Below are 26,543 nucleotides of genomic sequence, written 5' to 3'. Positions count from 1 at the left end.
TGTTATACAGACTGATGTCATATAAAATTATGTATACTATATATATCTGTGTGTTATACAGACTGATGTCATATAAAATTATGTATACTATATATATCTGTGTTATACAGACTGATGACATATAAAATTATGTATACTATATATATCTGTGTGTTATACAGACTGATGACATATAAAATTATGTATACTATATATATCTGTGTTATACAGACTGATGACATATAAAATTATGTATACTATATATATCTGTGTGTTATACAGACTGATGTCATATAAAATTATGTATACTATATATATCTGTGTGTTATACAGACAGACTGATGTCATATAAAATTATGTATACTATATATATCTGTGTGTTATACAGACTGATGTCATATAAAATTATGTATACTATATATATCTGTGTGTTATACAGACTGATGACATATAAAATTATGTATACTATATATATCTGTGTGTTATACAGACTGATGTCATATAAAATTATGTATACTATATATATCTGTGTGTTATACAGACTGATGACATATAAAATTATGTATACTATATATATCTGTGTTATACAGACTGATGTCATATAAAATTATGTATACTATATATATCTGTGTGTTATACAGACTGATGTCATATAAAATTATGTATACTATATATATCTGTGTGTTATACAGACTGATGTCATATAAAATTATGTATACTATATATATCTGTGTGTTATACAGACTGATGTCATATAAAATTATGTATACTATATATATCTGTTATATACAGACTGATGTCATATAAAATTATGTATACTATATATATCTGTGTGTTATACAGACTGATGTCATATAAAATTATGTATACTATATATATCTGTGTTATACAGACTGATGTCATATAAAATTATGTATACTATATATATCTGTGTTATACAGACTGATGTCATATAAAATTATGTATACTGTATATATCTGTGTGTTATACAGACTGATGTCATATAAAATTATGTATACTATATATATCTGTGTTATACAGACTGATGACATATAGCAAAATAAACCCAAAACAAAACACCTGTAAATGAAAGTGAAACAAATTAGTTCTATACATATGTATGACTATTAATAACTTCGCGCCAAGTGCATTCGTAAACTGGTTCGGGGAACCAGGTTAGTGTTATTACAGAAATGTATAACTATGATTGCAGAGTATCTTGTCATGAACATCGACAAAAAAAATCATTTTCAGTTTTCAAAAAAAGACATTCGAATGAACATTAGTAAGCGGCACCTAGAAACATGTCCAAGATTCAGCATGTTCAGTCTCGTGCTGTATGCAACATGTAATCGAGGAAATTCCAGACTATGTGAGTAGCGACTGTCACTCAGAAAGACATATAACCGTAATATCAACACTCAAAGATAGTTATGACAAAGCTAATGTACTTTCATAAATTGCCTACATATCGATGTTTGTTAGATGTTTACCTATTTATTCAATACTAGAGTTAAATTGATGACAAAATGCTAGAAAAGCAAAATTTGAAATTTTTTTTTAATGAATGTTGGTCATCCAACTTTTCCCAAAATGACGATAATTTTCCCAATTTGAACAGCCCCGGCCCCAGTCCCAAAAAGTACTGAAAATCAAGACATGATCATCTTTTATCCCCCCCGTGGCTATCTCTAGCTAAAGATGAGTTATCAGACAAAAAATCATATAACTTTCATCCCCCTTTCCACCATGGCTATCTCCGGTTGTCCGTTATTAATCAGACTGAAATATAGACAAAAAAATCACAATGTGATCATCACCCATCCTCCTGTGGCTATTGGCAATCTCTACTGTCCACTAATATGTTGACGGTGCAACCGTTGGAGCGAGCGCAAACTCTTCTATTGTTGACATTTGGTGCCTCTAGACTCTGACGTCACATGACGTATTTAAGTCGCAATGTCTCTACTGAGAAAAAGCCTGAACAGCACTGAAAGTTAACGAAGAACGTTTTGTTTTCTATTTATCTTCAATATACAATGTATATCCATTAAATCAAGGCGAGTAAACTTTTTGTTGAACATTTGCCGTGATTCTCGCGAGAACGTAGCTAAAACAAGTGATGCATTGTGGGTCCAAATTGCAGTAGTCCAAATTTTCTCTTCGCACAGGGGTTGCTTTAAGAGCTCACTATGCGCTTCACGCCACCTCGCTGCGCTCGCTATTAATCAGTCTGAAAAATAGACAAAATCATTCTGCTTTCTTTATAAAAAATCCGGACATGATCATTCTGCTTTCAAAGTCTTCAATTCCTCACATATCATGCTGCTGTACATGTACATGATTTGGCATATTCAACATTTAGCGAAACCACAGCACAGTCACTGGGCATGGAGTTGTTGGCATAATCATGAATTAGCACTTAAGTACGGCTCCGTGTAAAAATCATGCAGACAGTACAGAAAAGGTGATTCATCGACCATCTTCAAATTCAATAAAATTGGGTTTAATATATTCATTTGGGTCTAAAATGAATATAAACAGATGATTTTGTTATAATTCTTCTTTTTTCATATAGCCAGGGAGAAAGTACTTGAGGTGTAATTTTGTATAGATAGTGTGCAAATAATGCCTATTTCAGAAAAGAATATCTTTAAAACCCTAGAAGATGTACAAAAACTTAATACATAATTCAAGTGAACATGGAAGGCTTCATAAAAATTTACTTTAATATTTTTGTGCAAACGAAGTATTGAAAAAATACAAGGTGTTTAAAATCGAGAATTTGTCAAGATTCTTCAAATGAGTTATCTCCCTTTGCAATTTTACATAGGTGGCGCTAGTACAAAAAAATGGCAGCCTCCATGGTTAGCTGTAAGCTGCAAAGTTATTTTGATGCATCCTGTGATGTTTATAGCAAAAATATGTGTGAAGTGACATAAATTGTTTGAAAGGATTCTACAAGAACAGATTAGGCATAGTTTTCGGGCAAAAGTATAGCCATGTGTCGTGTTGATTAGTATATTGACCTTGTTGACGTTCTCCCGAAATGCTACTCGTCTACTGACACCGTTGTGATCTATCTCAGAAGTTTAACTTCTACGGTAATCCACCAAAGTCCAAGAGTAAACTCTCAGAGAGGGGTGGCAGTCCGATTTTGTCAGCTTACTCGACTTCGAGAGGGAAGATAATGTACATTTGGACAGTTACATTTGACCAGGTAAGATCAGGTCCAGAACACTGTAGAACAATTTCTTGATTAAGATAATTAATTTTGTAGCTTGAAATAGCTATGTAGCTTTAATATGTTGACGGTGCGAACGTTAGGGCGAGCGCATATACTTATCCATTTTCATTTAGATTGGACATGTAAATCCGCACGTGACATTCGGTGCGTATTAGATTCTTACATCATATGACGTCGTTTGTATATTGCTTTACCAAACCGAAGCCTGAACAAGGCTGATTTCAATCAGTTTATGACTATCTTTCTGCAATAAACAAATAAATTCATTAAATCAAGACAAGTTTATTATTCGTTTAACTTTTGTTGTTAGTCTCGCGAGAATGTTGCTTTAGAGTTTGTGTATGAAGCGATGCATTGTGGGTCTAAATTACTGCGGTAAAAAATTCTTTGGAATGAATGTGCAGTAGTCTGAATTTTCTCTTTGCCCAGGGGTTGTCATCATAACTCGCAGTTATGTGCATCGCTTTGCGACCCTTGCTGCACTCGCTATTAATCTATTCAAAATAGCTTGGTAAAGCTTTTTATATGCAGTCAAAAGTATTTTACAATGACAATGTATTATGAGTCTTTAATAAAAAGGAAAAATTAGATACTTGTGGTATTGCAGCTGTTGAATACTTTTAATTAAGCAAAAGACGAATTTCCATTTTCTTAAGAGCTCAGGTACACTATCGTTAATGGAAGGTAATTTTCAGCACAATGTTTTTAATTTGTCTCTACTCTAGCATTCTACAATTAATTGAATGAGTCCCCAAGCATGACAGTCTACTATTTGTTAATACAAATCAGAAGCGACACACGGTTTTCGTCGATTTACTGCATACTTTATTTACTTCATCACCAAAAACTAGAGTTTCTTTTTTACTTTATACAGCCAAAATTGAAGGATTAGTTTCCAAAGACACTGCTCGATGCTCACATTTAAAATTGTAGTTTTAGATGATAAATACAGTGAACCTTCAGATATCTGGACACCAGATATCCGAATGCTTCAGTATTCAGACAATTTTTCATCGGAACGAAAATTTTTAACATTATTTTGTCTTGTTTAACTGGTAATTCAGGTATCTCGACACTTCACATATCTGGACAATTTGATTAGGAACCAAAGCTTCTGGATAAATGAGGTACCACTGTAGTTGCTTCCAATACGTACCGTACAAACCTTGTGATGTTTGCATGTCTTACTTCTGATATTTGATTGAGGGGTTAAATGATAATTGTGCACCTTGTGCTGCTGTCTAAAACTATATAAAGAAAACTGATAGCCAATTTACATGCAAATTTAAGCTGATGTGTCATCAGATAATCTTGTCATCTAGACCTGTTTAAGTTACTGAGCACTCCCCTATGTGCGATGAGGCATGAATAAGTATGATGGTATGGTTAAGGCAGTGTTTGAAATAACTGTTGTTCAACCGCCTGAGATGCACAAATTTTGTCACAGGCAAACAGATTTGTAACAGATTACAGATTTGACACCCAACTGAAAATGAAAAACTTTTCAAAAACTTGACCTTGGTCATAACTTTTGAATGAAAAATAAAGGGCTTTTCTCATTGGGATTCAAAACCAAGGCGCACATGGATCTTAAAAAATAGATAGAAAACTTGGAATGATTTAAGTAACAATCTTTTAAAATCTTCTCAAGAACAGCAAAGTGATGATATGGAAGCATTCTCTGGTGATGAAGTGTATAAATAAATTGGTTAAGTAAACCCCTCTTTGGGTAGGATGGGGCCACAATGGGGATCAAAGTTTCACATTGCAATATATAGGGGAGAATCTTCCCTAGAACAGCAAAGCCATGATTAATATTGTACTGATATGGAGGTCATTGGAAGAAGCCTCAAGTAGTGTAGATTCTGTTTGAATTGTACTAAAGTTAAAACTGGAGACATATTGCAAATGATCAAAAATACACTAGTAGAAAAGATATTTCATATACAGCAAAATTCGTTTACTACAAACACAGATATAGCAAATTCACGGATATAGCGAAGTTATTTTAGATCCCCAGCTATATAAATTTAACAAATTCCTTACATGGATTATACAGCAAAACTCGTTTAGTAACAACACGGATATTGCGAATTTACGGATATAGCGAAGTCATCTTGGATCCCCAGCTGTATAAATTTAATGACATTCTTATACGGTTATAACGAATTACGGATATAGTGAAGAAATTCCACTGGTCCCAGTGACTTCGTTATAACCGAGTTTTACTGTAACAAGTAATTGATATAGCAAAGTAATTTCATAGGTCCCGGTGACTTTGTTATAACTTTGTTTTACTCTATTTCATATAAAATTAGTATTATTGTTTTTTAGATGAATTAAACCCCATTTTATTTTCACAGAATGTATGCGATGGGCTGCATCATGGTTTTGAAGGAAAAGGTTACACTATTTATTACAGACAGCAAGAAAACATCATTGAACACCACCTACTAATTAGACTCCAAAGGTGGGAGAATATATGTCATGCAACCATTTATAGATTTTTAATGAAATTACTGCATTATATAAACTTGATATTCCATGTAAAGTAATTTATAAAATCAAAATAACCATTTAGTACCTTAATAATAATGTAGCATAAACTAAAGAATTCTAAATTGATGAATGATAAGTACATGTACATGTATATTGTAATCATTATTTTTTGAATAATGGAAAATAATATATTTAAAGTTGTCAAAAAGCAGAGATTAGAGTTCAGTGGATTCCATGACGGTACTTTGGATAATGTTAATCAGGCAGCAATTCTCTTCCCAAGGATCTTAAGTGCTTTTAGAAGAGGCTAATAAACAAAGGACAGTCACTTACTACAGAAGAGAAGCAGGGGAGATTAGTGATATTCTGAGTGGCATGACTGCACCTTACAAAGATGTAAAACTTTAAAAATTGTGTTTACAAGTACATATACAATGATTATATGATAAATGTATCTAGTAATCAATATTAATATGATTAATACTTTCAAATGTTTTTTACATTTTACTGTTCATTAATGAAAAAAATAATTTGTGTTGTATTTGAATTTGGAAATGTAAAGGAATTTATTTTAAAATGTAAACTGATATTCTTAATGTAAACATTGGACTATGACAAAAGATGATGCTACTTTTTTTTTTTTGGTGAAATTATTAATCACAATGATTTTTGTGCACATGATTTTATTTAATTTTCCATAGGGTATGGTATCTATTAAACCTACTCAGCCTTTTTGTTTGGCTTTTTTTTTAAATCATAGGTATATTTTATTTTCTTGATAACTGAAATCCTCAAAAAATGATATTTTGTTGTTTTTTGTCAACATGAATTATCTCCCCCTTTCAGCTTGAAATTACAAATAATACTGCAGATATAGATATAATTTGATTAATGAAAATAAATAATTGTGTTGTATTTGGATTTGGAACTATAAAGAAAATTTTTTTGAAATGCTATTTATAATTTAACATGCATATTAAATATATACATGACATTTATTTGACAGTGACAAAAAAGTGAATTCCCCATTTTTTGGCTAAAACTCTTCAATGGCTTTTTGAAATTAATAACCAATTGCACAAATATGTTTTTAATATTTTATTTGCCATAAGGTATGGTGTGTAGGAAATAAAAACTGCCTCTCTGTTTTGCTGTAGTGTATTTTTTCTTTAATTTTTTTATAATATAGCTGAATTTAGCTGTAAATCCTTTTAAAATTGAAAATTTCAGTTTTTCTCGACATGGATTATCTCCCCTTTTCAGCTTAAAATTAAAAACTACATGTATTACTGGACGTGGTAATATTTGGATTAATTATGAAAAGTAATTAATTTAATTGTATTTGAAAATGGAAATATAAAAACATGGTTTTGAAATGCTATTTATTTTTTACATGCAAACATATATGGCATATATTTGACTGTGACAAAAAAAGTGAAATTACCATTTTTGTACAAAATTCATCAGTTGTTTTGGGAAATTAATAATCATTTGCACAAAAATGTTTTAAGAATTTTATTGACTTTAGACTATAGTCTCTATGAAACTACCATGGCTTTTTAATTTGGCTGTGGGGTTTTTAGAAATTTTTGATAGATAAAAATCCTAAAAAATGGATATTATACATTTTTGGCCAATATGGATTATCTCCCCTTTTTAGCTTAAAATCAGAACACATTACTGGTCATAAAAATATTTTGACTAGATATGGATAGTAACTACTTATGCTGTATTTTAATAAGAAATAAACATAAATGTGTTTTATTGTTTAGTTTTCTTTTCATTTAATCTTCATTATTGGTATTTTTGCCTGTTTTTAGAGGAAATTTCAGCCATTTTTTGCCCAAAACAGTTTATCGGTTGCCATGGATACCAATGGCAGAATTAAAAAAAAAATTATAAATTTTTTTGGAGTATCTTAGCATACTCTACCAACATACAAAGTTTGAAGAAATTCTGACACCCCCCTTGAATCACCCTCTGCATGATTTTTACACGGAGCTGTACTTAACATGTCCATTCAATGTATTTTATATGTAAATGATTTCTTAGCGGTTTTAAAGAATTAACACATTGCTGTCTGCGCCAAAGCCGGTGTAATAATAGGAAGTGAGAATTTTAAAGTACACATTCACACCACATGTTTACCATTTTGCAGTGTAAACACATTCACACCACGGTGTTACCGATTTGTTTCTTTTACATACATTCACACCACATGGTTACCATTTTGCAGTGTACATACATTCACACCACATGTTTACCGTTTTGCGGTTTCCTTTTTATCGGCACTCAGTGACTCCCACCACAGAGAGAAGAAGGAGAGCTCCGCGTAGATAAACCGCCGCCGCTTGTCCGCCGCCAGAAAGTTAAGGACGTTGTCCAAGATTGGCTTTGTCTGCTGGGTGTAGTAGTCCATGAACTTCTTAACCCAACCTGTTAATGTTAAATCATTATTCAATTATTGTATATAACCCAACCTGTTAATGTTAAATCATTATTCAATTATTGTATATAACCCAACCTGGTAATGTTAAAACATTATTCAATTATTGTATATTGGAAAAATATAAGAGAAGACACCTTAAATTGCAATCTATGTAGTTTTTCACACAGCCTCTCATCTTTATAATGTAAAGTGAACTTCCTTATTTTCATAGAGTGATGGGTATCTTTGTGACCCCCCCCCCCCATTATTTTTGGTGAGAACAGTAATGATAGAAAGAAACAGTTATACATTCAGAAATTGTTGGGTACTTGAAACACTCTCAAGGTTTGGTTTAACCATGTAAACAACATGCAGTACTTATATATTAAATATTATCTGGGTACAGTTTAACGACTTATATTACATAGGTCTGTGTGATGTTTAATTACCTAGTATACTACATACCTGGGTTGGTGTGACTGTGGGATAACACAAAAATGTGTAATATGTTGTCTGTGTTTCACTTCCTCTCAGTTTAATTACCTATATTACATACCCAGTGATTTTTCTTCACCCAATTTATGTCCGAATTTCGGCCCTTTCCCCTATCAAAAGTTACCCATTTTTTCCCAATTTTTGTTGCTTGTTTCACAAAACAAAAATGTTGTTGTTTTTGTTCTATTGAATTTTTTATGTACGACTTATCTTAAATGGAACTCTTAAAATAACAGTAATGAACAGCAGATTACTTTGTGTGTTCACATGACCTAGAAAAACACATGGGTCTTGTCAAACCTGTGTGTAAAACCATCAGTAGAAAGTGTAAGATGCATGTTAAGCGCCGAAACATAGCTTTATTTGTAAATCCAAGTACTAAAATAATTCTACAATAAGCACCCCTGATTCCACGAAAGTCAAATTGTTTCTACATCCGGCAGATGAAACTAGTATTGCAGAGAAATTGCAGCACTTTGTTTAGGTAGGGTATTTAGAAACCTTTAAAGCCATATATGGCGTAACTGATAAAAAAAAATACATTTTTGAAAAATACAAAATTAAGTAACGAAATATAGTTATTACATTTAAATTAAAACTTTTCATACAATTCTGAACACGGAGAACACCTCGTTTCAACTAATAATACGATTTTATCTTCTCTGTAATGTGTTATTTAAATCTTTTGTATTTTCTTCCGAGTCGAAGAAAATTCTGAGAATCCAAATTAAATTGCGATATCTTTATAACGCAATTGACTTAGATTTTGTAATTTACGGAAAAGTCCTATCATTATATAAGGTAATGATACAAATAATAAGTTCTTATAATTTTAGTCTAAAAATTTTCATTGTACATACGCCATATATGGCTTTAATAATTAGTTTGAAAAATAAATGACTTGTAATAAATCATGTCAGATTAGTCTTAAACCATGGCTATTACAAGAAGAATTTTCTCTTATGTCTACCATAATGACAGGGCAAATAAAAGGAAATATACTGATATAGTTTGGTCACAATAACAACTTTGAAAGATTCTAATAAAGGTTAAAAATATAGAACTGTGTTTAATATATTATTTTGTAGCAAATAAATTGATGAATGATGTTACATTTACATACATATATATTTTATTTTACTTGCCAGTTAAGGTTACATTACAATTTTTTTATTTTTCCCAGTTTGATATAAATGTCGATGATTTTTCCTAATTGTAAAGGCCCAGGCCCCTTTTAAAAAATGTAGAAAAATCACTGATACTGGGTCCGTGTGACTGTGTGGTATTATACATTTATTGCATGATAGTGAGGGAAATATGAAGACTTATTCAGCCAAGAAAATGATATTCCCCGAGGGCTTCGCCCGAGGGGAATATGATATTTCTTGGCTGAATAAGTCTTCATGTTTCCCGAACATTCATGCAATAAATTGTTTATTATACCCAAACAAGCAAAGCCTTTGAAATAAACATGAACTTTCAAATTTGGCACCGCTCTCAAATTCACTTTCACTGTTTACGTAAAGTTACTATAAAACCCTTTGTTCAACACATTGTCATCAGTTTTGTGACGTTAACCAGGCTATTGTGACGTCTACTACTCTCGGCAGTTTTCGTTCAACGATTGAGAACTATATTGCGGGAAAATTCACTTGGTGTTCCGAAGAGGTGGAATATGATGAAAAGCGTGCCGACGACGGGAAATATGAAGTTTAACAGCCCACTCACATGATAACCTAGAACCAATCAGATAACGCGTTGTGTAGCATATTTATAATGATTGAGGTATAATAATACCTATACTGTATACCTGGGTCCGTGTGACTGTGTGGTATTACCTATATTACATACCTGGGTCTGTGTGACTGTGTGGTATTACCTATATTACATACCTGGGTCTGTGTAACTGTGTGGTATTACCTATATTACATACCTGGGTCGGTGTGGCTGTGTGGTATTATCTATATTACATACCTGGGTCCGTGTGACTGTGTGGTATTACCTATATTACATACCTGGGTCTGTGTGACTGTGTGGTATTACCTATACTGTATACCTGGGTCCGTGTGACTGTGTGGTATTACCTATATTACATATCTGGGTCGGTGTGGCTGTGTGGTATTATCTATATTACATACCTGGGTCTGTGTGACTGTGTGGTATTACCTATATTACAAACCTGGGTCTGTGTGACTGTGTGGTATTACCTTTATTACATAACTGGGTCGGTGTGGCTGTATGGTATTACCTATATTACATACCTGGGTCTGTGTGACTGTGTGGTATTACCTATATTACATACCTGGGTCCGTGTGACTGTGTGGTATTACCTATATTACATACCTGGGTCTGTGTGACTGTGTGGTATTACCTATATTACATAACTGGGTCGGTGTGGCTGTATGGTATTACCTATATTTCATACCTGGGTCTGTGTGACTGTGTGGTATTACCTATATTACATACCTGGGTCCGTGTGACTGAGTGGTATTACCTATATTACATACCTGGGTCTGTGTGACTGTGTGGTATTACCTAAATTACATATCTGGGTCGGTGTGGCTGTGTGGTATTATCTATATTACATACCTGGGTCTGTGTGACTGTGTGGTATTACCTATAGTACATACCTGGGTCGGTGTGGCTGTGTGGTAACACAAACACGTGTAATATGTTGTCTGCATTCCACTTTCCCTCAGGGTAGGTAACTCTCCAGCCTTGCTTCCATGCGCCTCCATCAGGATTTTCAAACTTCTGGCTCTCATAAACTCTTAACATCTGTAAAGATAAAAAAAATAATCTCGTTAACGCTTTTGATTTGTATAAGTATAAAGCCTGTTCATCACTGTTAGAATTATGTCCCTTGGTACAAATATAATGATGAATGGAGATAAACATCTATAAACTTTTAAGACTGCATGTATATACACAGTCAGGGGCATGATGGAATCAAGTTATTTTCTAAAATAACTTATTTATGTTACTTCACTTATTAATTACTAAACAAAAAAGTAACTCATTTAAGTTAATGCTTAAAAAGTAGAACGCCTATTATTTTGGCAAAAAAACATTAATATTTTGACTTTGCTGCTGATTTAAGATGAATTAAGGCTAAGAAAATTGTAAATATATGTACTTCTTTTATTAGACTCAACAAACTTAATATCTTCTGAGCAGATATGATAATATTAAGAAAATAACATAATATTTTTCAAGGAAAAATAATTCCATTTCATTAGCATTTCAGAGGTCAATTACTCATCTTCCGCCAATTTTGCTAGCTTTGAGACTAATTTTCCTAAAATCTTTGGATATTACTGTACAATCTCTATGTCTTACATTTTTTGTGCAAAGCTGTACATTTTTGTGTAACATTTTTAAGGTGAGGTGGGTTAAGGATGAAATAATTAAAATAAGTTATATTATGTTGGATTTCAGTGTGTTAATTGATAAAGATAGATTACTTTTGCTGTCATGAACAATCTATTGGTACTTGATAACCCAAGCACAGCATGACTAAAGCCTTGCAGATGCCAGCAGATTTACAATAATGAGTAGTAAAGTATCAATAACAGGAATAAGTTACTGAAGAAAAGCATAATCAGGGGAAGATAACCCAAAATGTTAACATTTAATAGCTGTAACAAATTATTTAAAAAATAACTTGTTTCCATTGATACAGGTAATGAAAAATACTTCATAAATATATCAAAATTTTCACAGCGACTTAACAGTCTGCATAATTAACTTTAATTTTTCTAACCCTCACATAAATAAATTATTGCTAGAATCTGACCAATTATATAGTATACACATCACATTTTCAGTGTTTTCTCTTTATTTCAAAGTTAAAGGTTAAAGTTCAGTAGTAACAGGCTAGGGACTGAGGTTTATAAACAAAATCTCTGTGGACCTTGCAACAATTTTTTATTTTAAAGAGGCATTTCTGTCAACTGAAGGGGTCAATTTGGCCGGTAGCTGGCCCCGGGATCATGAAAAATCTTAGCTTAAGTCAAAAAATGTCATAGATGCTGGATTTTTTTAGAGGTTAAGCAGCCCTAAATGAAAATGCTTTCCAATTTTGTGTCATCAATCTGCTGTTATATACAAATAAAGAGTTTCCTTTAACAAGTTTTTAAGATTTTATATATGATAGAAATTTTGACTTAAGTCTAAGTCTGTTTCATGATCCGGGGGCCTGGTTCTTAGGGAAAACACTGCATTCTATACTGACCTGTATGTCACTTTTAGGATTCGGCCCCTCGACCAGGTTACATGTGTCTCCACTCAGCTTGACCCCTCCCTTGGGGCGATACACCAGGGCCGTGTTGTCGGTGTCCTTGACCTTCAAAAGGTCATCAAGTTTGACCTCCGACTCCTGTTGGTCCAGAACGCTCTGTAGTTTGTTTAACACAGACTTGTCACCTTGACTCATCGAGCGTACATAGTCTTTGATTTCTCGGATCGTTTGTTGGTTTTTAGAAATGTCTGATCGGATCCTCGCTATCTTGTCTTCTACCAGCCTCTGAAAAAAGGGTTATATAAATGTAACACTGAATACATGATTAATGACTTACATTACACTCATTATTCTTATAAATTGATCATTCTGACATTTTCCTGGTGATAAATACTAGGGCTGTCACGGTTCCATAATTTTTCGGGTCGGGTCGGTTCTAAATTTTTTAGGTTCGGTTTCGGGTTTTTCGGGTCGGGTATACCATACAATAAAAACTCATGATTTGAATTATATTCAACATTTTTTTTAATTAACAATAGTAACAAACAGCAACTAATGAAAGTAGTAGTTTTCTGACTAGAAATTAGGAAAAATAATTGTACCAAATGAATCAAATCACATAATATCTAAAGGTAAAAAATCAGTAAAATCACTGAATTGGTAATATAACTACCTTATTCACAGTTTTACTGTAGATCACTAAATTTTCGCGATGCCTTGTTTTCGCGAGATAGTCATTGACAGTTGATTAGCGAGACAAAATTTTCACGAATTATGGTTATTGCTCTATATAATCTTAAGGAATGCTATTATACGCGAGAAATAAATTTTCGCGAGCACACTGTCTCGCGTAATTACGCGAAAATAAAGTTATCGCGAATAAAAGGTGATTTACAGTATATTACATGTAGGTAACAACATCATTCAGGACATGCACTCAGTCAATACTCAATAGCCAATACAGTTATTTATAACAATTAACTAATTGTTATTCTCATCAACCTCAAAGTTTTTCTTTAAGAATATTAACCGGTCCACTTGATCACTGGACAGACAAGCCCTCTGGGCCGAAACTAGGTCTCCAGCTGTCGAGAAGACCCTCTCACTGGCAACAGATGTGGCTGGAATGCAGAGGTACTTGAGAGCCAGTTGACCTAACATGGGGAGGTTGGATTCATTCTTCTTCCACCAATCAAGAGGATCTGCACTCAAGGGGATGGACTCTGCAGATTTATAAAAGTCTAGTTCATTTTTTATCCTAGCTTCAAAGGGCTTAGCAGGTTCAACCCTCACAACAAAAACATCTCCAAAGAGATCATCCAGGGCTGACTGTGTTGTGGGAGGAACAGAACAGGATGCAGAATCTTCCAACTCTAAGACTGGCGTTTTAGGTGGGGGCTCATCCAGATCTGTAGAGCTTGCAGATAAGGATGCAGGGTCATCTTCACCAGGTTGATCCTCATCTGGAAGAGTGGGAAGAACTGGGAGTCTGAGATCATCACCCTTATCTAAGCAGTCATCTGATTTCTCTTTCTTCACCTGACAATATATAATTTTAAAAAATCCTCAAAGTCAGCAAAACAAAATTATTTTTGTGGTTATTTTAATGATATTTAAAATATAATACATTATATGAACAATTCTCATCCTAAAAGTAAATTATTGACTATTTGATAATCACTTTTCCAGAAATAAGTAGTATAATAACTTGGTATTGTTGTAGAAATTAAAAGAATAAATTATTTAAGTAACTGACATACTTTGACTGTACTGTGCAGTTGTTGGACCTTTTTTACCAGGGAATTGAACACCTCCTCTCTTTCTTCCTCAGTGATGTATGGCATAGCTTTGAACCTAGGGTCCAAGTATGAACTCTCTCTCAGAAATAACTGCATCTCAGGATCAGTGTATCTAAAAAAAAATATTTCTGTGTGATATTCATCATGTAATAAGTGCTCTCAAAATGAACCACTTTAATGATTTTATTCAAATGAACAATAGGTTGAGTCTGATTTCCATTCTATTTCTATTAAAATTTTTAAATAAATATAACAGGAAAAATCTGTTATCTCAATTAATCTGCTTCAATTTAAAAAAAACATACCTTGGTCTTATATCTTGGAGAATGGCAGTCTTAACAGCTGAACAAAGAGAGTCATCACCAGAGATCTGCAACTGCTGCATCAGCATTTCCTTGAGGGGGTGTATTAAAGAAATTGTTGGGGATTTTTCCCCACACAATAGGGTTGTGACAGTTTTTAAAGGTTTTAGGATCTGTATCATTCTCTCAATTGAAGCAATATCCTCTTCTTTGAGTGTGTAAATGTCCTTGGCATTTTTCTTTACATCCTTTGACATTAATGTAGCTTCTATGGCTATTCGCTGTTCAAAGTAACGGTTCAACATGTCATATGTTGAATTCCATCGAGTGGAAACATCACCTATTAGTTTGTGTTTTGGAATTTCTAAGAGAGTTTGCTTGTTTTTCAGCACTGCCATTGCAGTTGAACTCTTGTGAAAAAAGGTCACAATTCTTCTTACTCTACTCAGTAATCTCTCCATCTGTGCAACTTTTAATCCCCTTTGAGTAGCAAGGTTGATAACATGTGCGAAAACACCCTACATGGGGATGCAAACCTGCAATTTTACCAGCATTGATTATATTTCTAGCATTGTCTGTCACCAGTGCAGGTAACTCTCCATTTCTCCGCAAATTCCAATCTGCAACAACCTGAAGTAGGAACTCTGACAAGTTTTCTGCTGTATGTGATTCATCCATAGCTGTAGTCTGAAGGACAAATGACTTCATTTCCCAATCATGAATAAAATGGGCTGTCACAGTGTTATAACTTTGTGTTGCTCTAGAAGTCCATGAATCTGTAGTTAATGCAATAAAACTTGCCTGTTTTATACCCTCAGATACTTTGGATTTTGTTTCATCGTATAGTTTGGGAATAACTTTTTCAGAGAAGTGAGTCCTACATGGTATGTCATACCTTGGTTCAAGCTCGTGCACAAGTTTCACAAAACCAGGGTTTTCCAAGACGGAAAATGGACGCATATCTTTAGCAATGAAAATGCCTATTGCCCTGGTAATGCTTGTGTGTCTTGCTGAAGTTCGAGTCAGTTTAGTTTTAAGAGCGAATGCTTCCTGTAGTCTTAATTGTCCTGTTCTAGGAGTCAACCCGGTCAAGGATTCCGTATTTACTGGGCACTTTCCTGACTGTGATTTTACATCTTTGTCATGTTTATTTGACACACTTTCCTTGGTGCTTTCGCTTTTGATACCGTGTTTCCTGTCCAAATGTTTTGACATCGATGATGTGGTACCTGTCGCATATTTGATTTGTGTACTGCATATGCTACACACTGTAATTGTTTTGTCCGTTTCTCCATCAGTACGTAAAAAGTCGAAATATTTCCACACTGACGATTTCGTTTTAGACGCCATTTTTGTTTTTTTACCTATTCTATTTTACAAATCGGAACCGAACCGAATTCCGGAAAAACGGAACCGTACCCGACCCGAATGAATTGTTCCGCGGTTCCGGGTCATTTCGGGTACCCGTGACAGCCCTAATAAATACTATATAAAGCAAATATACAATCACACAATTATAGCGAGCAAGGGACACTCGTAGCTGCGAGCTCTAACGACAATGCCAAAATGAAGAGAAAATAAGAACTACTGCACGTCATTCCACAGAATTATTGCCTGACGTCACGGCGTCAGGCTGTATAAGGATTGATATTTCCAAGGTGCGAAGCGAAGAGGTCACAGTTAGCCAGCAGAATTTTGTGCATGCCGATTATCACTGGAATTTGTTACCTCCGTTTCAACAAAACATTTAGCAGAAAAAAATAACCGTCTTACTTATACAATATATTGATGTGTTTATTTCCTTTAGTTTTTTTGCATGCAGCTGTTTATTTCATGCGATTTTATATACGGACATGTCCGTTTGACCTTTTTTCTGCGTTTCTGTACTATTGGATGAGTCCATTTGTCTTCTAGGTAAGGGGTGTCACAATCATTTTGCGCCAAATATCACGTGTATATTTTCGCGCCCTTTTCCTGGATGATTCTATTGCACTGAATGGAAATGAAAACTTCAAGTCTGTTCTTTTTATCGGAATTTCGAACTTTGGGAAAAAAACATATCAGTGATATTGTGAAAGAAGTTAGAAGTTGCATCATTTAAAGTAAATAAAACGAAACGGAAAAGAGTTCTTAAGAGGAAAACTGGCCAAATATACATAATATTTATGATCATATCTCGCCCGGACTCGCAGCCCCGCCCCCCCCCCCCCCCTCCCAATCCCATTTTTCAGAGATAAAATTCTTTCTCCTGTTGAGGATTATAAGGAATCACCGTCAAGTTTGTTGGGTCATTTATGCATAACGGGCTGTTTCCAACAATCGTTGATGCTCTGGCATACCAACAATCTAGTACTTTAACATATTCTGCATGTTAATCATAACGATTCATTTATTTCTTGTAGTTAGGCTGTTTAAAGTTAATTCTACGTTTAACGTCACATCTAAAGTTCAAAACCTACGAGGGAGGGAGGAAAAAAATAAACAAACAAAATTTTCAAACAATTGTGAATTTATTCAAATTAACCTTTTCATTGCATTAAAAACATTACAATTAAGTAATAAGGGCATTTAATTGATATGACACCTAAGATTAATTTCCCTAGCAGAGTTTTTCCTTAGTATGTAAATCAGTTTGAGTCTTATTGTTAGCAAACAATGTGGTCTAAGACTGAATGTGCTGGAAAGTGGCTTTAACTAGGCATCAGTTGTCCTTTGGATTTATATTGCCACACGTCTATGGTACCCTGGAGGCAAATGCTTCTTCTTGTGGGAATAGTTGATCAATATCTACAATTAAAATTATTGATGACAATATTTAAAACTGTTCATGTTGAAATATCTCAAATTGAATTATGTTGTATTTTTCTTAGTACTTGATCTACTAGCATTAAGTTTTGAAAGTGTGAATACTTATATCTGGACCATACTGATAGCTGTTAGATTATCTTTAATACCTTGAATTCCACACTAAAGACAGGATTCTTCACGTCTTGGAATACCCCAACTTCTTTCCTTACTCTCCTTCACTTGGAAGGCCCTATCTTCAGTAAGCTTCTCCCTGCTCAAATGGTTATGACAAGTATTATCTTTTCCAAAAATTGTAGCTATTTGTAGGTACATGAATTATGAAGAAATCAATTACTTTACTCATTACTGTTACTTTCGATTTTAACAGAAATATTTTTAATATGAAACATATTAAATAAGATTTGAATGATGCTTTTCACTGTATATAAACCACTCAGTAAATTTTTTTGTCGATTCTCTCCAAAATACAATGAAAAGTTCAGCCAAAAATCACGAACTGAGAGTCTGTCACTGTCAGTTTGAACATGTGATTCGAAGACTGACAAAAAGATCAACAAACTAGACTTCGTCATTAACTTCAATCATAAAATCATCTATTTGTTACTTACATAATTTATGGTCCAAACTCTTTAATTCACTAGTTTTCTTTAATTAATAAGACACCAACTGCCTTTATCAAAGCACATTTTCTGTCACTACGGGAAAGAGAATTCAGTCGCTAATTGTAGAACCAAACCGGAACAGACATACGGAATTCCGAATTGTTTGTTTTTTCAAAGACGAAATTTTCATAAACCTACGCGCGCGGGTGACGTTAAACGTAGTTTTAATTTTAAACAGCCTTATCATATTCTCAGCTGTCTTCCTGGTAGTCTATGCAGTAGAATCTAATTCTAAATTTTAATTCTAAAATTAATATATAACCTCTACATATATAGGCGTGGATTTCCAGCATACATTAATTCATTAGTTCATTTCCCTTATTTAATTACTACATCTTCTGAAAGCATTCATAGAGTTGCGGAATGAGGAGCTGAGCTTTACGTCGCGTGTTCTAATCCACTGCAGGACGTGGAGATTGGTCCTTAGGATGAGACCGTTTAAAACCAAGTCCCGAGTCGCAGTAGGTGTTAGCACGAAAAAGATTACATGAAACTGCTCATTGGTCCTGAGTTCCAAGTATTTGTAACACTGCACAGGCGTCCTTATACAACAAACGAAAAACAGATCAAAACCCATTTTTAACACATACAAAATATACCTTTTAAATAAGATCTCACTGTTCCTTTTCCGTTAGACACGTAGCAACAGGAGGGGGGCTGCCCCCCCCCCCCTTTTCCCAACCTTACTTTTACTATATATAGGAAATGTTAATTGAAAGGTTGGATCCCCTCTGTATATAACAGGAAATTTATTAAATGGAAATGCAGTAATTAATGCTAAAAAAATGGTACAGAAAGACCTTGACACTAAAAAAAATTGGTCCCCCCCCCTTCCCTCGAAATAGGATTTTCAACTTTGGGCATTTCCTTTTTTTATTTTTTGCAGATGAGTGAGAAAAATTCTCTAGCTGCCCCCCCCCCTTTCAAAAACGAGGCTCTCCATTGCTTTCATAAGTAGCAAACAACTGAAAATAATTGCATGATGTTTTGTTCGACGTCTTTATAATTTACTCTAATGAAATAATTACCCCTCACCCCAATGTAAACGTTTATATATATGACTTATCATGATTATAGGTTCTATAGATATTGATTGCTTTAGTCAGGCAAGCTTTTTTGAAAAGCTATAACTTGTTTTCCGCAGTAATTTTGACCAACAATGCAATGCTTCATACACAAACGCTAAAACTACGTTCTCGCGAGAACAACGAAAAAAGTTGAAAAATAAACTTGCCCTGATTTAATGAATTTATCTGTAACCATACACGGATTAAAATCAGCCCTGTTCAGGCCTTGATTTGGTAAAGCAACATACAAATGACGTCATATGACGTCAGAGTGTTAATTGACAAATCTATCAAATGTCACATGAGGTTTAATGAGTCCGATCTAAATGAACTGATTAAGTATCTGCGCTTGCCCTAATGGTCGCACGTTAACATATTAGATGTTCTATTGATCTCATAAAATTTTCAGTTAAAATATTAACAAAACTTTGTGTAGAGCCTTCAAGCTGTAAACGGCTCTATTTAAATAATCCAAGTGTGGGATAACTCCAGTTTTATTAATAATCCCATCACCTGTTTTATGACAAACTAACCATCATATCAGTGACTGTTATCTCTAGGTTTCAAAGTGTTCACACATTTACCAAAATTGTGCATTCTGATAGTAACCACGGTAACCCACCTCTGACCTCTATGTTTACTTACGGCGTCCAGATCCTGGGATTTACCCATGTTAGTGGACACGGTCTCCATCATCAGATACAGCGACACACACACCACGACAAAAAATGTGGCCCCCCAAACTACCACGTATTTCTTCATGGCGCTCACGTGCACGTGGGGGTATACGTGCTATCTGGCTACTTGCGATGTAGGCCAGTTTAGAAATCACTTCTTCTTTTACTTCCAGTGCTTTTAAAGCAAGGATCACGTCTACCAGCAAGGGTAACTGCAACGATAAAAAATCACAATAAACCAACCGATGACGTATAACTGTTAGGTATTTATTAGATCCCGATCCCGATTTTTGATTGTTTTGAAATTCGAAGGTAAGTAAGCGGGTATTTTTGTTAACATAGAAAAATTTAGCCCTACTACGATTTACGTACTGTAGCGTATTAGCTTTTTTAACCTTTGACCACGTTGATATGTTTTTATTCTAGGTAATTAATTAAATCTTGCGAATTAATATTTTTTCTTTACTTTCGTTTTAATATAATACTGTTAAAGACTATTTGTGCTTAATAAACTGCTGGACAATGCTAAGAAACCCGTCCACTTCTCTAAAGAGATTAATCTGATAATTAGGGACCAGGCATATATTCCTGCTGGCTCAAGTCTAGTGAGGGATCCGGAAGTTAAGGGTGGGGATGGAGGTAGATTTTGGGACTGGACTGTCAGGCACTTTACCAAATGTTGACATTTAAAATTGGCCAACATTAGAACAAAGATGGAAAATTTGTAGATTGACAATGTTTTATATAAGTTGCTATTGACTATAACCTTTACTAATTAGTACCTCAGAGAACAATCATGACTCTTAAACTTTAAGCCCCCCTGTACTTTCAGACATACACTAACTGCAATTAAATTTTACGAACAGATTATTTATATAAATTTAGTAGGGCTGCCACGATTAACCGAAAAATCGGTTAACCGCGATTCACAATCTTTCGGTTCGATTCGGTACGTTTTTCCGGGATTTCGATTCGATTCAGGTTTGATTTTTACATAATAACATTTGTTGTTGTTACACGCATTCCGATTGGTTAATTGGAAGAAATGATGGCAAATCATGTTAAAGTAAACAAAAGTATGAAAATGGCCGCGAAGAAGCACAGGAGTCGGCAATTTTATCAATAAATAGAAAATAAATGGGAAACAGGCATAAATCCTACCAGTGAGCTTCGCGAGCGTAGCGTGCGAAGCGACAGGATGGCAACGAGTTTTCTCGATTTTCTCTAAATCGCTGTCCAGCCAACATCAAACTCCACATATCAACTTCGGAGTGTCCAGTAAGTAATTCCTAACATTTTTTACCATTCAACTACCCTTAATTATCTTTATAACCACACTTTTTCACAACTCGTTTACAACCAGCGGCCATTGACAATCTGCGTGACGTCACACCCACTGCAGCAGGTGTAGGGTGGTTTCGCGCCGATTACATGTTCGCGCCGAGTGGTATCGCACCGAGTGGTTTCGCCCCGTTTATCTACAGGTAAGATATGGGTAGTATACAGTATGGCTTCCCCCCGATTACCTGTAATTATATAACTTAGTACCTAGTAATTAATTAACCCCAAGCGTTAATGTCGTGTGTCGGATAATATTATCCCATATTGTATTAATACTTATAGTGAAGCCATTTTTAGCCAAATTACATGTATGACTATTTGAACAAATTTCATCGTCGAATTTGGAATAATTAAGAATGGATGTTAAAATAAATATTTATTTCACAAATCTCTTTGAATTTTCAATGAAGGTTGTAATTGTTTTTCATTTGATTTACAATATTAAATTATGTAGAACAAGGAGTAGAACAAGAATTCTTCTGCATGACGATTTATAAAACTTCCCATTTCATTGCAATTGCCTCTTCTTTATAATATCTTAATGCAAATATCAATCAAATGACTATCCGATAAGCGGTATCTTCAGTTATACAGTAGAAACCAATCGGGGCGAATCCACTCGGCGCGAACAAGTGATCGGCGCGAAACCACTCGGCGCGAACACGTAATCGGAGCGAAACCACCCGCATTCCTGCAGCAAATAATAAATAATCATTTTGGGTCTCTTTTAATGTGTTTTCGGCATTAGTAATTGATTTTTAAAAATCCACTTACTGAACAGAAGCTCCAAAATTGATGGACATCTTCAATTGTCTTGAATCACTAATAAAAAACGACTGTCACTCTCTGTTTTTATATTTCCCACAAACGAAAGTAGACGATTATCTCCCTTTCTTTTTGAATCAACACATTCCAATTTCTATTAAGAGATAGAGTAAGTAAATGTTTTTTGAGTTATATAAACATTAAAAAATAAATAAAAACTCAATCCATTGGTAAAAAATTTTTTAATAGCATATTTATTAATTTGAAGAATTAATATGTTGACGGTGCGACCGTTATGGCGAGCGCAGATTTTTATTTTGTTTTAATTTAGATCGGGCTCGTACCTCAAACTGCACGTGACATTTGACGCATCTAGACTCTGACGTCACATGACGTCGTATGTAAGTTACATTTCCCAAAAGAACCCTGAACAGTGCTGAAAATAAATGAAGAACGTTTCATTTGCTATTATTTATCTTCAATATTTATCCATTATATATCAAGGCATGTTTACTTTTAGTTGAACTTTTGCTTCAATTCTCACGAGAACGTAACTTTAACGTAGCTTTAACAAGTGATGCATTGTGGGTCCAAATTACGGCATCAAAAAATTCTATCGAATGAATGTGCAGTAGTCCGAATTTTCTCTTCGCACAGGCGTTGCTTTAAGAGCTCGCAGTGACGAGCGTCGCTTCGCGACGCTCGCTGCGCTCGCTATTATTTGCTGCAGTGCGTGTGACGTCACGCAGATTGTCAATGGCCGCTGGTTGTAAACGAGATGTGAAAAAGTGTGGTTATAAAGATAATTAAGGGTAGTTGAATGGTAAAAAATGTTAGGAATTACTTACTGGACACTCCGAAGTTGATCTGTGGAGTTTGATGTTGGCTGGACAGCGATTTAGAGAAAATCGAGAAAACTCGTTGCCATCCTGTCGCTTCGCTCGCTACGCTCGCGAAGCTCACTGGTAGGATTTATGTCTGTTTACCATTTATTTTCTATTTATTGATAAAATTGCCGACTCCTGTGGAAGAAGTCAACGGGGGACTACTTCCAAGTACCATTTTCGAAAGAAAGATGGCACAGAGGATAAATAGATTTACTACAAGGCAACACCCATCAGCCACGTAATTCTGAATTGAGAGGAACTGACACATTGCTGCGAATTTCCTTATTTCTTTTTAATATTGAGATCGTTTTGAATATGAAATAATTATTGACATTCTTGATATGACAGTTATGTGGTTAGGTGGTTTGATATCGTATTTGTGAATCAAAAATTTAAAATCACAGCAGGGATCTTACCGTTTCTATTGTGGCCAAACAGCCTTTGTAAGCAAATCACCAATACTTTTATGTTTAGCATAATAATTAATATGAAATCATTGGTTTGTTTGAAAGATTGGTTCGCATGTTTCATCTTTTAAAAACAATGACCAGTATTTTTATCAATTTGGATTTCCAACATTTGATTCTTGGGTAGTACTTTGTAATTAGAACATTAGATATTTTCTTTGTTTTCTTGACTTTACATTTTATTTTATCTTATTTAATAAACCTTATAAAAATATGAATCATTATTTATTAAAGAATGTCTTATGATTATGATGATCAAAGATTACAGATTTATACAAAAAATAAAAAAAAGATCTATTTCTTATAATCGAACCGAAATTATTCGAAAATCGAGGTTTTTGTTTGAACCGAATCGATTCGAAAAATTTCTGATTCGTGGCAGCCCTAAAATTTAGCTTCTTTTTATCAAGTTTATACCAATTCTGCAATTTTGATTTGCAAGATAATTCGGTCCAACATGCTTTGTGAAGATGTCAACAACGAGAGTACTAAGTCTTTATATAGAAGAGCATTAAGGGACTCCGACCCTCAGCCAGGAAGGACAACTCTTTAATTTATAATTTAAATCAAAAAGTCTTTAAATGAAGCTTAACATTAAATCTTTTCATGCAACAATTTTCATTATATGCCTCTCAATGTGCTTCAAAGTTCTTTGAACTTCTCAGAAAGGTCTAATTAAAAGTAGAAATTTTTATCCCGAAAAAGCATTTTTAGATACCAATTATGTCTATTAACATGATATGCTTTGCAAAGAACCTTGAAGCACATTGAGAGGCATATAATGAAAATTGTTGCATGAAAAGATTAAATTTTCAAGCTAAATTTAAAGACTTTTTGAATTAAATTATAAATTAAAGAGTTGTCCTTCCTTGCTGAGGGTCGAAGTCCCTTAAGGAAAGATTGTTTGAAATTTAGCTTCTTAGCTATAGAGGTAAGAATTTATAAGAATTAATCCAGAACCAAGCGTAAATTTTTGCATGCAATGAATATACAGTTTTTTTTAACAATGTTTAATTGGTGGCACTGTAGCTCTCCAGTCTGTCAATATATTTCTTTGTCGGAGAGCTACAGTTCTGCAGTTATTCATATGTATAAAGGTATTGTGAATCAGAGATTCACCTGAGGCATGAATCAAAATTACACCATTCCTACTAATGTCAGTTGGAAATGATTGGGGCCAAAATAAAGTTATTATTTGTTTGGAATTGTCTCCTGCCTCATTGAAATGCCTCCTCCTGAAAAAATTGATTCATGAAAAGTAGGAAGATTTTTTTTAATCAATTTTTTCCAGTTATCACAGACACCATACAAAACACTGAAATGTAGTGTCAGATCTCAGCAAAATTAGGTTTCTTTGTTGATGGTAGGTACTTTTATTTAGAAGTCAGAAAATGTATTTACTGTTTACTGAGATTTTTATATAAAAAAAAAAAATAAATTTATATTCAATTTTGAAAAAAAAAAATTATTTCCCTCCCTCCTTCCTGTGTCAGACGGCAATTCCAAACAATTTTTTAAGGATGGCCTGGTTGACTCATTTTTACATTCGGCAAACCTGGGATGAATCATGATTCTGTTGTCTTCATCAATAAATAAATGAAGGACAAACTGGCCGAGTGTCATTTTCCCCTGACCACCACAGAGCCCAGACCTTAAAGATGCATGGACACAGATTTGAAGTTAATTTTTTTCTGTATAATATCACGGCTTATATATTTTAATAGCATTTCACACAAATATATACTAATAAAAAAAATTATATTGATATGTTCCATATTTAAACTGGATTAAAGTTTTAATATTTTTCATTAATACACAAGAGGGTTGTCATTTTTCTAAAGTAGTAAGCATAAATTAAGTAAAATTTGTGAGGGTGCAAGGATGTATAATTAATCAAACCCATCCAAAAATTTGATTTTTCAAAAACTTTAATTAAGAAATAAGGTATCATTTTTAAGTTTTATTTGGATGTAAAACGGGTTGGTCACATGATAAAATCTCTTAAGTTTATGGAAGATTTGATCAGGTGCCAACCCGTTTTACTTCCCTTGCAATAAAACTAAAAAAAATATACCTTATTTCTTATATTTACATTTGTGACTGATTTATTACAAATAATGAGGTACGTACTTAAAAGTATACACGCTATAACTTGCGCCAGTTAAAATACGATTGGAAATTGATATAATTTGTTTATCAATAAAAGTTAGGAAAATACTGTAAATTACACCATTAAAATTAAACGCGTTACAAAGTTATCAAATTATAATTTTTTATTATCCTGCAAGGAAAGAAAAATAGCTATTTTTAAATAAGTCCATCACGTGACGCCGTCGCTACTTTTAGATTGATAAACACACGTGGCGTAAAGAAAACAAGGTAGGCCGTTTGAGATACTACTCACTTTTGACGTGGATGGCAAGCGTCTTACTTAATGGTACTTATCTTTTAATGTATTCAGTATCAACCATCTTCTCTGTTATGACGCATGAAACCTTATATTAATAACTGTTGTCAAAATGCAACATACATACCTCGTTGTCTGTGATTTCCCGTGGACACGTGTTTCTATATATAGGCTTACTGTTTACGCACTTCCTTCATCAATATTCATGAAAAGACTGAGTTCTTAATTCCTAGATATTGTTTAATTGTTAGGTTATTACAACGACATCTATAGTACAATTTTGTGGAAAGTATTATTTTTCATTACACTTCATGCGTTTTAAATCATTAATCATTTTGTTTCACATAAAATTCGGCGTTTATATAGCGTATATGACTTTAAGTAAAGTTTGAAATCCATAATTTTTTTTTTCAAAACTCATGGTATAAATTGAATGTGTTGATAAGGCTAAAAAAAATTAATAATCTTGTTTC

General features: G+C 33.9%; 2 protein-coding genes across 2 annotated transcripts; both read right to left on the bottom strand.

Moving 5' to 3' along the window:
* Positions 1–1,654: 1,654 nt before the first annotated feature.
* On the bottom strand, positions 1,655–20,413 carry LOC134256430 (alpha-mannosidase 2x-like). Its single transcript, XM_062739078.1, has 5 exons — positions 20,172–20,413; positions 12,883–13,173; positions 11,279–11,426; positions 7,971–8,161; positions 1,655–1,674 (listed from the first exon to the last, which is right to left on the bottom strand). The coding sequence occupies exons 1-4, from the start codon at positions 20,286–20,288 to the stop codon at positions 7,986–7,988; spliced, it is 732 nt and encodes a 243-aa protein (XP_062595062.1). The 5' UTR covers positions 20,289–20,413; the 3' UTR covers positions 1,655–1,674; positions 7,971–7,985.
* LOC134256420 (E3 SUMO-protein ligase ZBED1-like) lies at positions 13,802–16,463 on the bottom strand. Its single transcript, XM_062739066.1, has 3 exons — positions 14,993–16,463; positions 14,649–14,799; positions 13,802–14,427 (listed from the first exon to the last, which is right to left on the bottom strand). The coding sequence occupies exons 1-3, from the start codon at positions 15,448–15,450 to the stop codon at positions 13,870–13,872; spliced, it is 1,167 nt and encodes a 388-aa protein (XP_062595050.1). The 5' UTR covers positions 15,451–16,463; the 3' UTR covers positions 13,802–13,869.
* Positions 20,414–26,543: the final 6,130 nt, after the last annotated feature.

The sequence above is a fragment of the Saccostrea cucullata genome, unplaced genomic scaffold, assembly GCF_032062105.1.
Source record: "Saccostrea cucullata isolate Sc308-1 unplaced genomic scaffold, CSIRO_AGI_Scuc_v1 ctg2528, whole genome shotgun sequence".
NCBI classification, from domain to species: Eukaryota; Metazoa; Mollusca; class Bivalvia; order Ostreida; family Ostreidae; genus Saccostrea; species Saccostrea cuccullata.
This window is presented reverse-complemented; position numbering and strand designations above follow the sequence as displayed.